At 32.2% G+C, this 15,601-nt stretch overlaps 1 protein-coding gene across 1 annotated transcript; it reads right to left on the bottom strand.

The window, feature by feature from the left end:
• Window positions 1–490: 490 nt before the first annotated feature.
• Window positions 491–2,068, bottom strand: LOC131036833 (mitogen-activated protein kinase kinase 9). Its single transcript, XM_057968825.2, has one exon. The coding sequence runs from the start codon at window positions 1,876–1,878 to the stop codon at window positions 895–897; it is 984 nt and encodes a 327-aa protein (XP_057824808.1). The 5' UTR covers window positions 1,879–2,068; the 3' UTR covers window positions 491–894.
• Window positions 2,069–15,601: the final 13,533 nt, after the last annotated feature.

Below are 15,601 nucleotides of genomic sequence, written 5' to 3'. Positions count from 1 at the left end.
TTCCTCTTACAGTTCAAAATCTATCTACTAAAAAAAACTCGATAATTTTTTAAGAAACAATTACATAATTATTGCATTTTGAGAAAAAAGAACATCCATTATCAATGCACATTGCAAAAAGAGAAAAAAAAACATCCATTATCAATGCATATTGCAAAAAGAGAATCAGAAACAAATACATAAATGTTATGCATTGTGAAAAATATCCATTATCATACATATCGTCAAATAGAGAACCAAAGATAGTTGAATATTGAATCTCTTATAACATTAATAGCATTAGATTTCTATATTCTATATATTGTTTCTGAATTCCACTGCGTGAAAGTTTTCTTCCAATCTACTAAAAAAAAAAACTGGATAATTTTTTAAGAAACAATTACCTAAATATTGCATTTTGAGAAAAAACATCCATTATCAATGCATATTGCAAAACAGAAATCGGAAACAATTACATAAATCTTACATCTTGTGAAATTATTGATACAAATTGTCAAATAGAGAACCAAAGATCATATTATTGATACGTATTGTCAAATAGAGAACCAACGATCATTGGATATTGAATCTCTTATAACATTAACAGCATTAGATTTCTATATTCTATATATTGTTTCTGAATTAGATTGTGTAAAAGTTTTCTCTCATCAATGTTTCAGATCACACTCCCCATCTATAATTCGAACCACTCCTAAATCTAGGAAATGATTGAAACCCTCCCCTAAAAATTTCTTACTGCTAAATCAAATCAAATCAAATCAAATCACTCACGAGTCTAAACCAGTGGGAATAAAACAGGGCCGCCAAACAGTCTTCCAATAGAACAAACTGCCATTAATCATCAGTTCAGAAATGGCGAAAGAATTATGTCAGAAGCATAAATGGAAGCCATTTTTAAAGTGACAGAGGAGCAGCTCTGGAAATAAAAGAGTGAGACAACAACTGCGCCGCCGTCCAGCGCTGAGCAGCCTCCTTTCGCAGACAGCAGCGAATAAAGTTCTGAAAGTCAGGGGAAGCAGAAGGAGGCGGCAGGGGCGGCTCGCCGTAACAGATGGCCGCCATGAGAGTCGGCCAGTCTAGCTGCGAACCAGAGGATGAAAATGGAAAACGTCCGCTGTAGCACTCCAGAAGCGTCAGGCCGAGGCTCCAGATATCCCCTGCGTAGCCGTCATAATGTCCATCATTCTCGTCCGGATCGATTCTCTCAGGACTCATGTAAGCATAAGTCCCTACATACGAATTGCAGGGATCTAGGGTTCGGGACAAGATCCGGCTCACGCCAAAATCCGCGATCTTGACTTGCTGCTCGGAATTGAGCAAAAGATTGGACGGCTTTATGTCGCGATGCACAATCTTTTGGCCGTGAAGGTACTTGAGGCCATGGAGGACCTGCCGTGCAACCTCGGCCAGAAAGGGCTCGGAAAGCCGCGGCGTACGGCGCTTGTCGAGGGAATCCCTGTCCATATACTCCAGCACGAACTGGATCTCGCCGCCGCGGTCGAAAACGCCATGGCATTTCACAACATAGGGGGAATCCGTTCGCCGGAGAATGTCCATTTCCCGCAGGATCTGGCGCCTGGTGGACAGATCATGGTTGCCGTGCACGACCTTTAGGGCGTACAGGCACTGCGTGCGCCTGTGCCGGACCTTGTACACTTTGCCGCCGGCACCATACCCTAAGATTTCAACTTTCTCCAGGTCCGCCGCATCATTTACTTCTCTTGAATTGGCCTCCTGAGGGTTTGAATTGGAAGGCTGTCTTGAAGCAGGCGGTGGCGGGAGCGGCAGCGGCCTCGGACCTCCACCGAAGAGGTCCTCTCGTGGAACAGTCGGGAGCCTTAGCCCTAAAGCTTTGCCTCTGCTTCTTTGATTCTCCATTGCGTTCGAACCTTGGACCTCTCAGCTTTCAGTTGCTTTGCATTACATAAGTGCGATTCGAACCTGGAACCTCGAACTGCTCAGCTGCTTTGCATACCATGTACTTTATAACTAAGCCTACACCCCAGTTAAACCTTTGGAGGGAGGAAAGGAATGGAAATATATGTTATAATAATATGTTTTCGCGTCAAACCAGATGACTGTAAAGGGGAAGCTTCCTTGACCTTTCTCCGGCGTGATGTTTGCGTTTTAAATTATGTTTAATCACGTGCTTACAACTCTATGACGTATTTGTTATTTCGGTCAGCCAACATGTTTGAAAATTTTCGGATTTTTATTGAAAGGTGTTTAACAAAGACACCACTATTTTTTAATCAATTTTATGTGAATGGGTCAGTTGTTAATGTAAGGTCATAAAATCATGAGGGATAAGGTCAAAGATCATGTTTCAAGCGATTTTAGTGGAATGGATTTTTTTGGTCTTTAACTCTCCATTAAAGAGTTTTCAGCTCAAGATTATTTTTTCCATAATGAATAACTGAAATGATTATGTAGGTTTGATATAAAGCTCTTCTACCAAAAAAAGAAAATATACTTATGTGAACTTTTATTTAATTTTAAAAGAATAATTTAACTTAATTATTTTAATAAATGATGTACTCTTTTCTAAATAGATTTAGTGTTCAATATGATCTCTCTCTCTCTCTCTCTCTCTCTCTCTCTCTCTCTCTCTCTCTCTCTCTCTCTCTCTCTCACACACACACACACACACACACATGTGTGTGTGTGTGTGTTAAGGTGCAAACGTGTGTGCATGTGAATGTGTGTGTGTGTGTGCGCGCGTGCGTGCGTGTGTGTGTGTGTGAGAGAGAGAGAGAGAGAGTGAGAGAGAGAGTGAGAGAGAGAGAGAGTGTGTGTGCGTGTGTGTGTGTGTCTAGGTGCAGGTGTGCGCGTGTTAAGGTGTGGGTGTGTGTGCATGCGCATAAATGTGGGTGTGTGCGTGTCTAGGTGTGGGTGTGTATGTGTGTGCGTGTGTGCGCATGTGCATGTGTGTGTGTCTCCTGATACTTCAACTATTTATTATGTCTATTATTAGTTACTATTTTTTACTTTCATTCCTCATTGATAGACTTTTGTTTTCGAGAATTATTCTTTTGTTTCTTTTTTTTTGTATGGAGGATTTTATATCATTCATGAGTTTTCTTTTGCTACCCAATGCAAGAGCACAAGCCTATGTTGATACTTCTTCAACTAAGAGTTAAGGAATGATGGGTATCCACTCAACCAAAGTCATATAAGGTATAATCCTAGCCTCATCCCTTATCTCATACCTTCGAGGGGTTAGAACGTTGGTGGATCGTGTAATCAAGGAACATACCACCATTCTCACCATTGTGTTCAAAGATTTGAATTACAACCAAAATTATTTTTCATCATCATTCTAAAGTTAAGTGCATTTATTTTTCTACATAATTTCCTAAATTAACTTCCAATTACGTGCTTTATCATTCTCAACTATAATCAAATTTAATCTACATATTGTATATAAATAGTTGACATGACTTTTCCACAATTCATATAGTATAATATTAAGAATATTTTTAGATTCACTACATGTGTCTTTTCTCTTAACATTTAGGATGATATTTTTTTGGTTCTTTTTAAAATTATATCTACAATCAATTCATCTAACCTCTTCTTAATGATAGATCACTAAATGTGATATGAAATGTCAAAGAAAAATATATATAAACATTATTAATATTATATAAATATATTTAATTTAAATAACCTGAATTAATCATAAGAAAGTGTCACTTACAATTTAACTAAACTTATTTCAATATAATATATAATATTATTAAAAAATCAACAAAATAATTTTTTTAACTTTTATTAAAGAAAGTTATAAAAATAGAATTTATTCTAAAATTCAGTTATCAGATATTTTAATATTTTATTAAAAATATTAATTAATAAAATATTTTCCATTTATTTAATAGAAATGAAAATTTCATTAACGATTGATTTAAATGCTGAGTGTTTTTCATTTCCTAACTTTGAAATTCCTTATGATATTTACACTTACTTTGCATTTAACTTCTTCTTACGAGGCCATATATTTGGTCTCTTATCTTAATAACCACAAGAGCATTGAAAACCATTTAATGTGTTTTGTTTCAACGCAATGGATTAGAGACATAATCATTATATCAAGATTACAATATTTCTTCTCTTTCTAATTATTTCATGAATGACTTTAATATCCACAACAAATGGTGTGGTCTATATATATATTTTTTTTATTTGACCATCTATGTGGTTTAAAGAATAAATATATATGTTTTGAAGGTTTATAAATCTGATTTAAATTTTTTTATTATAATTTTTATTTTTGTTTTTTGTTTTTTAAGAGTTTATATAAAATTAGATATTATACATTTTTACAATGTAATTTTCTTAATCAATAAGATGGTAGTTTTAATTGGTATAATGTTCTTTTAAAAATAGTTCAAATTTTAAAAAACTTAATTTTAGTCATTTATTCAAGTTATATCAAGGTACAAGTACTTCTAGTGTATTATTTGAGGTGTTAACCATTTCTATGTGTAATGTGGATAACAAATGAATAGAAAGTGACAACAATTAGGGGTAAGACAAGAATCCCATGGACCAAGGTAGTGTCCACATGAATATTGTTGAAATTAGTCATGAATTTGAAAGCACAATATAACCTTTCATTTTAATGAAACATGAGACGCACAAATAATATCTATCATATAATGAAAGTGTGTAAAATGTATATAAAAGCCTTGCATATATAGGCAAGGAAGAGGAGGTGAGAAAATAGGAGTTAAACTTTGACTACCCCTCCAGAGGTGCAACACTTGTGAGCTCACTTGACAAGTGTGTAAGTGGTTGGCAAGTATGCATGCACTAGCTGTCTTAGAAAGTGAGGGTGCATGCGTCAAACATTAGGTGAGACTAAACTCTAAATATCCTAAGTGGAGACTTAAGTAATGTGAAAAGGACAAGTTAGAAGTGAGATAAACTAACTAGTTATGTAATGACCCTATTTACATTAAAAAATATAAAGGTCAAACATAGGTTTTACTTTTCTATTTTCTAACTTTATTATTGGCCATTATGCATACAACATTTTTCATTTTATTAGTGGTAAGTTGTGTATAGTTTACATGTTCATCTTTAATGTGCTTCCTTGCTCTATAGATTGTGAGGATTTATATTTTGGTTTGAGTAAAATCTAGTTTAAAGTCATCCAAAAATTATTGATAAATATATGGATAATGGGTAAGCATTTTAAAATGGATACGAATTTAAACTTTAGAGTTTATAAAATTAAGGGTTAAAGTGGATGACCTATCCATGAGACACCATGATAAATTTAACAAACCAGAACCTTAAGAAGTGTATTTTTACCTTTGGAAAACTGTCCTTATTAAATTAATGGGTGACTTGAGTTATCCTCGTAAAAATAATTTTGTATTAAAATAAATCTACTAAATGGTGTATTTGCTACTACTATTCCCACTTTTCATTAGTTTAATTTTGTTCATTCATGTTATCTTTAATTTAGATGAGCTAAAAATCAAGCTAACTTAGTGAGAGTCATTAACTAGATACAATGATATGGGACCTAGGTGTTACTATAAGTCAATGCATTCAAACATAGATTAAATTTTATAGATAAATGGTGAATTGATATAGAGTGCTAATACAAAGAGAGACAAGAAATATGAAATCATGTTGTCCTATTGTAAATTTTTAAATTGTATTTTGTAAATGTTACATGCAATATCTAATGCGTCAAACAATGATTCTAGATGTTTGTCTTTTTTAGATCATGCATTCATTAAAAAGCATTTGTATTATATTCATATAGTGTTATAGAAAATGAAAGAACATCATGAAATAAGAAATACAAGCATTATCCTTTTGATGATGTTCTTCCTCTATTTTTTTTTTGTTTCTTAGAGATGTTGTGGTTGTAACAACCCTTTAAGTTGTACCTAGAATTTTTTTGTACCAATATATTTATCAATTAAACTATTTTTTGCATGTTCCTTCATCTATATACTCATACATTCTTTAATCCATATGAAATAGGTACTCATATATCCATATGAGACAAGTATTCATTTATCCATCTAGGATATGCATTCATTTGTCCATATGGATATGTATTCATCTATCCATTTAGGATACGCATATTTCTCTAACTAGAGACTTTGACTCATTGAGACCAAACAGGGCCTAAGTCACTCATTGAAGACTACAATTCCCTAATGATAGTGCACTAAGGTAACCATCACTGAAGAGTATATATATTAAAAAGCATTGAGTCCTACCTCATAATTAAGCTTAAAGCCTCAAGAATTAAAGCAAATCCATCCACTATATTCACCTAAGTATACAATGAATTATATTATCTTTAGATTGAATTAAGTTGTTTAAATATTAGTATAAGTTGGTCTATCCAAATTTTAGAAAAAATACCAACCTTGCTTCAAGAAATTTACGGGTAAATGTACAAAGTTGTGCCACACTTTTATAAAGGAAATGGTCAATGTTGATTCAACTTTTTAAATTGAATCAATAGAAAATGAAATATATGTTTTGAATTTTGAAATGATATACATAGACTAATAAAATGTATATTCTTTTGTGTATTTTATGTTTGCAATTTTTATAAAAAATTAAAAACTTATTTGAATATAGTTTTGTATAAAGTAAACACTATAATTCAATTGCTGATAAAATGTTGAAATTGAAGTTACACAAGCCACCAAACTTTATTTAATAAATTTTATCTTTTTTTCTTGAATTTTTTTGTGTATATTGGTAACTTAAAACTTTAGTGCATGGATATATTTTTAACTATTTTTAATAAATATATATTTTTCAATAAATTTGAAAAATTGTGAATACTGAAATACAACTCTTTCCATTTGCCTCCACCTTTTTTATTCATTATTTATCCAAATTATAAAAGAATTATACCATCTTGACAAGATTCTTTTCTCTATTGGATCATATTTTTTTCAAAAATTTTAAATAAATTTTAGTATTTTTTTCTTGTTAAGGTAATCAATCTTATATTTAAGTGTTGATGACCTACTTTGAATAAAAATAAAATATAAAATACAAAAAAAATTAAAATATTAAAAGAGATATTTTGGAATATTGACTTGTCTAGATCTATAAAAGGGTATTTTTACTTTTCAAAAAACATTTTATTTATAAGAGTATGAGTTGTTGAAACATCGAGTTTTTCAAAAAAAAATTGGGAATTAGACCAAAGTGATATAAAATATACATTTAGGAGACACTTCCAATTGGAAAATATGTGGTCCATATATAACCTATCTATAATGAATCTATATAGACCATATGTTTGACTAAAATTAAATTTTAGTTAGAAAAACTTAAATTCACTTTTTTTGATAAGTTGGTCTAAAACATTACACATTATTGTACTTTTACCCTTGTGTAAATTGGAAACCTCTTTCATTTACCTAGACTACCCATATACTTGTATCCACAAGATCAATGTATGGCATATGTGGTTATATTTTTCTTTTAAGTTTTGATGTGGATTATATTGAGAGTACACAACCCTTTCTAGGGCCCCTTTTCACCAAATAGTTAATCTTCTACTACTACCTAGTAAAGGAAGCATTGATATTAAGTTCTTAGTCATTTGGAAAAAGACTTGTTTAATATTTTCCTCTTGAATATATATACAAACCTATTTGAATAAAACATACTATGGTGGTGATTAAGTTATTATTAAACTATCATTAGTTTACTTATTTGGGAAAAATTCTTATTCACTCAAGTAATATGATAAGATGTTCTTATTGCTCCTCGATAACTTAAAGAGTCAATGTCACAAACATAATTGTTGTAGCTATGCTAGATTATAGATGTGGTAGTCCAATCATGATGGCTTGACTCATAACTGTGAATCAAAGACATTGTTAATATCACACAATAAATGGTTTTATTTTTCATAATATTTTCAAAAATTAAAAAAATAAATAAAATGGAATAATTCGATAGCATAATTAATAACTAGTTGATATAGCTAAACTATTAAAAACTTAAGTAAATATAGATGTTATCGCTAATATTGATAAATTGATGATTAATTTTACTCCCATACTTAACTTCTAACTTAAAGAAAATTGATTTCAATTCATGTTCTATAAGAACATCGACTGGATAGATTTAATCAACCTTTAAAAGAGATTATTATTTCATAAATAGACTTATACTAAATTTTATTTTATATTTTATGCTTTTGTTCATAACTTAATGTATTTGTATGATTATGTTATTTATGGTTCAAATAGACCTTGGATTCCTATTGTACTTAGGTAGTAAATAGGCATAAATTGCATAAATCAGATTATCAAAGAGTGAATCACAACTCTAAATCCAATTTTTATTACTCCTAAATAACAATGAAATAATACAATTATCAATTGAATTGAAACAATCTATCTAAGACTCCCTCAATTGACATAGCAAGGCTTCCATTGCCCTTCTCCATTGTTGTTGATGTAGGTGGCTCTCAGGTATTGCACTTGATTTCATGCATAAGATAGACAACAATATTGAAGACTGTGATTTTGAAAAAGCTAGATTGAAATAATGAAAAGAGGTTGAATTTGTAGATTTTCAACACAAGTGGGGTGAGAAATAGAATTCAAGTGTTGAATGATAGATAACTGATTTAGTTTGATCAGTGAACTCAATTGATTGACTTGTTAACTCATTTGATTGAGTAGTCAACTGGATTGATTGAAGAGTGAACTGAATGGATGTATTAGTCAATTCACTTAGTTGATTAGAGAACTGAATAGACTAGGGAGATGATTGAATTGATGGATTAGTCATAAAATTTGATTTTGAGTTAAAAAAGATGATTGATGAGTTAACTGTGTTAACTGATTTGATCAATTAGTTTTGATTTTAGCATTTGTTGTAGGAATTTGAAATTGAATTTGATTTTGATTTTCAATTTTGATTTGAATTTAGTCATTCAAATGCTGAAATGCACATGAAATTAACTGAAATTCAGATTTGGGGAAAATGTGAATTTGGAAATATGAAATTAGATGAAATGGTATGAAATTAGATTCTGGGGAAATATGAATTTGAGAGAAATGAAATTAGATGGAATTAATTAGAATTATAATTTGGGGAAATGGAGGAATAAGTTAATTAATTTAAATTATTTAAACTTAGGAAATAGAATTAATTAAATAATAAAGATTATTTAATTAAGGAATAAATCATAATTAATTAAATAATTAATATTTAATTAATAATTGAGATATGGTTAACTGATTAAAATGATTCAAGAATAGAAATAGAATAATTAGAAGTGTTGAAGGACGATTATTAGAAGAAATAGTTAATTTAATCAAATAATTACTTAATTAAATAGATGAATAATTAGTATAAAATTAATGAGACATTTTTAGGTGTCAACATTTGCCCCTCTTTGAGACAATGTCAGAATGATGTTGTTTCAAAGAAAATGATTTTTTTTGCCCCAGTATGCCTCGGTAACTCTAGGGTATAATGCCCCCTCGAGAGATTGTTTGTGCATTGAAGGCATAAATGATCTCTCGAAAGAAGAAGAATGTTAGATGATAGATGAAGAATGATTGACAAGAATGAGTTTGATTATAGAAAATAAATGGTTGAATTGATTTGATAGGATTGGATTGATAAGATTGATAGGATTGATTTGATTGATCTAATAAAGATAAAGTGTGGTTTCAGGAAGGACACATCCTGTATAAGACAAAAATGATCAAAACGTCTGGTTTCAGGAAGGATACATCATGTATAAGACTGATATGTCTTGTTTCAGGAACGATACATCCTGTATAAGACAAAGATAGATGATCATGTCTGGTTGCAGGAAGGACACATCCTGTATAAGACAAAGATAGATAAAAACTGGATGAATGATAAAATATGATGAAGGTGAGGAATAATTGATCGATAGATAGAATAGTTGAAATGAGAAAATGATAGAATTATAGATGGAAAGATTTGAAATTAAGTGATGAGGGAGATGTTATTAAATGAAATGAATGATTGGAAAGAATTGAAAAGGTTGATTCAAGAAGAAAAATGCTTGATGAGAGAATGATCTGAAGAGACAATCAACATGATGAGATCATAAACAATTGGTATGAACTGAAATGATATGATGATGATTTGATTGATGGTGAATAGTCTTCTTGTCTTTATTCATAGTGCAACACATTTTCATCATTGAGCCTTATTATGTGACAATGAAGTACACCAGGGTCTAAGGAACCAAGATGCATAGATATCTTATTGCAAAGAAATAAACACATAGCAGACAAGGAATAAACCCTCCATTCTGGGAACAGTGCCAGGGGTTGAGGTATGTGTGGCATTCATAAGTTGAATGCTCCTATCATAGACACCCACTAGAGAAATTGTCCTAGAACTTCATTGGTTCAAACCACAAACAACAAACAAAGAAAAGGATCATGCCTATCACAGCTCCTCTAGTCACTTTTTGGACATCCTTGAGTAGCTAGAAACATGATCTTCGCCAATTGATAAAAGATAAAACCAACTAGAACAAAATGCAACAGCCATACTGATTTGTGTCTTCATGTGATTGCTTGATGTGATTTTGATAATGTTTGGTTTCAGAAGTTTTGAGTACCACATATAAGACCAATCTGTTTGGTTTCGAGTGTACCAATTCTGTTTAAGATGAGATGTTGATCACGTTGATAGTTTGTTAGTGATTCAATAGATTAGATAGTTGATCAGTTTGATTGTAGACGTTTTGACAAGATAGTTGTATCCTTTGTTTAAATTCGTGCGAAGTGTTTGTTTTATTTGTTCAAGACTTTTTCTGTATGTTTAGGATTTTTTTTCAGAACTTTATCTTAATGTTTTTTATTTTTTATTTTCTTTTTAGGACTTTATCTGAATGTTTTGATTTTTTCAGGATTTTCTTTGAATATTTTTGTTTGATTTTGAATTTTTTGATGTTTTTGTTTGATTTTAAATTTTTCAATGTTTTTGGTATTGATGAAACATGACCTACCATTAATTGATAAATATAAGACTAACTTCGACAAAATCCAGCAGTCATACTGATTGATGTCGTTTCAATTTGTGTGATCATTAATAGGAATGTCTGGTTTCAAAGAATGAGTACCCCGTATAAGACCGATCTGTCTGGTTTCGAGTATACCCTTCCTTGTATAAGATATGTTGATATTTGATAAAGTTTGATCGATAGATTGATTAACAAGACATGTAATTTGTTTGATTGTAGACTTTGAGAGTTTTCTTGTTGTTGATTTGATTTGATGGATGACCCATGCTTTCTTGCTTTGATTTTTTTATTTTTTCATGACATTTTGTGATTTTTAGGATTTTTTTAGGACTTTTTGTGAATATTTTTTATTGATGTTTTCATGACATTTTGTGAATTTTTTTGATTGATTTTTTCAAGACTTTATTTGATTTTTTAGGATTTTTTTCAATTATGCCCCCAAGTATGCAGACCTATGATGATAACATAATGCAGGATGCATGACAAAAATGTAGTTCCTATTCGAATAAGGATGAGTGTGTGTGTCTTTCATTCTAAAATGCACTAATTGGATTAAAGGTGTGAAACATTTCAGAGATAGGAGTTCAATCCATTCTCAAAAGACTTAGACCATCCAACCTAGCATTCTATGTAACCAAGATTTATGAATGGAGGTGCAGAAAACTTCTCCATCAATTCTTAAAATTTTGATCTTCTTTTGCCCATGTGTGTGTAATTGAGTTTATTCTGACTCTTATAACCATCAAAGACCCTTGGAATCCTATGTGGCTAGCTATGTGAGTTATTGTGACTTCAAAAGCAACCTGGATAGAGCCTCCTTGCCAGCAAGCTTTTAGGGCTCCGACGAGGTTATGCACCATAATCTCTCAAACATTGCTCCATTGCCAATAGGCGTCCATAGCCCTGATGGAGCTATTTGCATGTTCCCATAGTCAAGCTTTTATTGTCACACTTGTATGCGTAATATTTCAGTAATATATCATTTTTTTTGTTTTGCCTTGAGATTGACATAACACTTTTTTCTTTTGTTTCTTTCATTGACTTGTAAGTTATGAATCCTACTTGGGTATGACAATTACAACGGCGCTGAAGCAAAATATTAGATTTTTCACTAGCCACATGATCAACTAGGTATCTTGTAATGACTTAGAGCTTTTGATTAATGTATGAGATATAGCAATTGATAGATTTTGGGTAACAAGACTTGATAAGGAAACCTCTACCCAACCAAGGATAAAGCATAATCACAATGTGACATTGAAGATGAATGACTAAAGACCTCCTAAAGACTTCATGAAAATGTATCTAGGAAATGAGACAACCTTTGTTCCTTTCAGTGCAAACAGGTGAATAACTTAGGCAATCATCGTGTTTTTATTGATGCAACTATATGAGAAAGCAATAATGATACATAGCTATATGTTGTGCAATGGTGATATGCAAGAAACTGTGATGCACTCTGAAATGGAGATATGCAATGCAATAAAGAAACATGCAAATACAATACTGAAATTTGAAATGAACCCACCCTTAGATGTAATATATTTTTAGGTGGATGTTGTTATTGAGTTGGCATAAACTTTCTGTAGATAATTCATTAGTCTTTTTTTGAAGAGTTGGATGAACCTATCTTTTTCAATAGGATAGTCAACTAGGAGTCTTTCATGTATAGTTTCTGCTATAACCTCCTTATTTTCAAACCAATTTAGTTGTGGTAGAACTTCTTGCCCCCAGTCTTTCAAGTGTGGGTGTATGAGGCAAATAGATTTTGGTTTTGAAGTTGTGATATGAGTGGGTGTTATGCCTATTTTTATTGATGCACTTGAAGAGTATGATGAAGCCAACCAAGTGTTGATCTCATTAGCTGGTGTTATTCTTGTGCTTTAAGAAGATGATGTAACAATATGGGTGTTGATTTCATTAGTTGGTGTTATGCTTATTTGTGTCACGACATTGGCATTTGATGATGGTGTACATACCATTGTTGACAAGTTGTCATGTGTAGTATGATCTGGATTATTGATTTTATTGATAAGGAGTTCATGAAAAACTTGTGTATTGGAATTATGAGAGAGACTAGGAGAAATGATAATGGGATCTTGTTTAGGAGGTGGATGTTGGATGGTACTTGAAAGAAAATCTTTCTCTTGAGAAACAAGGGTGTTATTATGAGTGGAATATAAAAGAACGAGGGGATCATCATAATATTCTTGATAGGTGGATTCTTCATCAAAAACTGGGTAGGATGAAAAGGTTTGTTCTTGATCTTGATTTAGTTCATGACTGATTTCTTCTGATTTTGGATTGTCCTCCTGACATGGGGGAGTTTGCATGGGAGATTTTTGGAAGGTTTCAACCTTTTGACTTGATGAGAAAGGATTTTTAATGAGATCCTCTAAATCATGACTTGGATTAGATTGGATTTGTGCTATGGATAGCCCTTGGGAGATTGTGCTATTGGATTAAGATAGCGTGGATTGGTCTTGTGTAACTTCAAGGGATGATGAAATGGTGGATAGATGTGGTTGATTTGGACTTTGGTTGAATGGATTTTTATTTGGACTTTGGTTGAAAGGGGTTTGATTTTGGTTGAAAGAGGTTTGATTTTCGTTGAATGAATTTTGATTTGGACTTTGGTTGAAAGGGATTTGATTTTGGTTGAAAGGAGTTTGAATGTTGGGTTGATATGATTGGTATGATAGATATGTTGGGTTTAAAGAAGGTTGGCATGACTCTAATGTTGGTTGAATTGAGGAAAGAATGATTTTTTTGAAGAATGAAGGTTGGCATGTTTGAATGGTCTCACAAGAAGAAGAAGGTTGGCTTGATAATGATTCCCTCATGGTTATCACTTCTCTCATCATATTTTCTAACCAACCCCTATGGTTGCTACGACTAGTCATGTCTCTCATTTGTTGTTGCAAAGTATTGATTTGTTGAGCTAATGTTTCTATGGATGGCAATGGAATAGGAATGGAAGAGATGAATTCTTCACCTTCCCTACGAAATGCATAACGCCAATCCATGATGTTTGTTTGATTGGTTTGATCCTAAGATCACAACATGTAAGATGTATTCTTTATTTATAGAATGTTGCAAAAGTTTGATTTGATGTTGATGTTGACAAGCTTGTTTGTTGTAGGGTTTTGATCTTGTTGATATTCAAAATTGACTTTGTTGAGGGATTTGATATTGTTGATGTTTTTGACAAAATTTTGGTTGAGATTCCACTTTGTTTTTTGGTATTTTCTAAATTTTTGAACTTGGTGGAATGTAGAAAAGGACACACCTGACACATCAAAAAGAATAAAACCAAGAAAAGAATACTTGTTTAAGGAACATTTTTCAAATTCCCATGAATGTTGGAATCTTTTTCAAGACCCCATATTGTTTTCGTTGTATTTGGGCAATTCGATAGCATATCAAGCAAACTCTCCTAAGGTCAAAAGGTCACAAGTATTACCACAACCCACATCTTGATACTCCATCAGCTCAAACAACCCTGTCACACCCTAGGGTGCGCCTGTTTTTTGCCTTTTTCCGGAAATTAGACCAAAGAAGATTGCTCCTCAATTGGCCTGTTATCCTAGGAGATATATGGTGAGTGTCTTGGGGGCAGATTCTTCCCCACCCTTGCACTGTGATAAAACAAGTGTCTGGTTACTGACTCATCTTGGCTTTTAATTTCTATGGTGTTTAGACAGGGTTCCATTCGAGTGGTCACAATCAACAGCGTTTTACACTCTGTTGAGGGAGGTCTCCCAGTCTATAGAGGTTACACTCTACAAATGTTAACGCATCGTATAGGCACCAAGGGAGGCATAATGTCGTTGTGACAACATGTAACACTTGTCATGCATGATTTTCATCACATACACATTTGATTATAGTGGCTTGGATTACTTGGCTTTAGTCATTGGCCACTTAGGTCATTCCCCTCTCACTGGCCTTAATGGTGCCCTAAGGGTAACTCGAGAGGGTAGGCCTTCTAAAGGATTTAATTGAAAAAAATAAAGGAAAACATGAAGGAAGAGAGTTTGGTTTTTTTATCACCCATTGAAGGGGAGAGCATAATACCTATCTCCTCGAAGACACAAAAAAGAAAGTTCTTTTTATCCCTTCATTGCAATGATTTTCTATTCTAAGTGGAGATGTTGCTCCACACAGACATGGTGTTCTTTTTAACCAGCATAGCAATGATGAAATTTGTTTTGTTCTTTTATTAAAGCACAAAAAATAAGTGTTTCTAGGCTACCCCTACAGAAAAATAATAATGTTAGTCAACACACGGTGGGCTATCCAGCCTAATTTTCAGGTTACAGAGTTTTGTCTTTTCACAGATAGAAAGATATCTTGGTAAAAACCAGAACTGCAATAGAACAAAAAATAAAAAACTAAATCTATTAAATGCGACTAAACTACTAATCAAATGTGAATTGATATCATATCAAATGTGAAATGATAAACCATCAATTGCGAATTAATGTCTAAGTAATTATGACATGATGACTGATCAATTGCGATATGATGTGATAGCAATTGCAACTTCTTCTTTTTTTAATTTTTCAAACT

The sequence above is a fragment of the Cryptomeria japonica genome, chromosome 3 (genome assembly GCF_030272615.1).
Source record: "Cryptomeria japonica chromosome 3, Sugi_1.0, whole genome shotgun sequence".
Taxonomy (NCBI): domain Eukaryota; kingdom Viridiplantae; phylum Streptophyta; class Pinopsida; order Cupressales; family Cupressaceae; genus Cryptomeria; species Cryptomeria japonica.
Note: the sequence above shows the minus strand (reverse complement) of the source record. Positions and strands in the feature narration are given on the sequence as shown.

Bases quoted from the DNA above. Each gene is read 5' to 3' on its own strand.
- LOC131036833 (XM_057968825.2), bottom strand. From the start codon at position 1,878: ATGGAGAATCAAAGAAGCAGAGGCAAAGCTTTAGGGCTAAGGCTCCCG.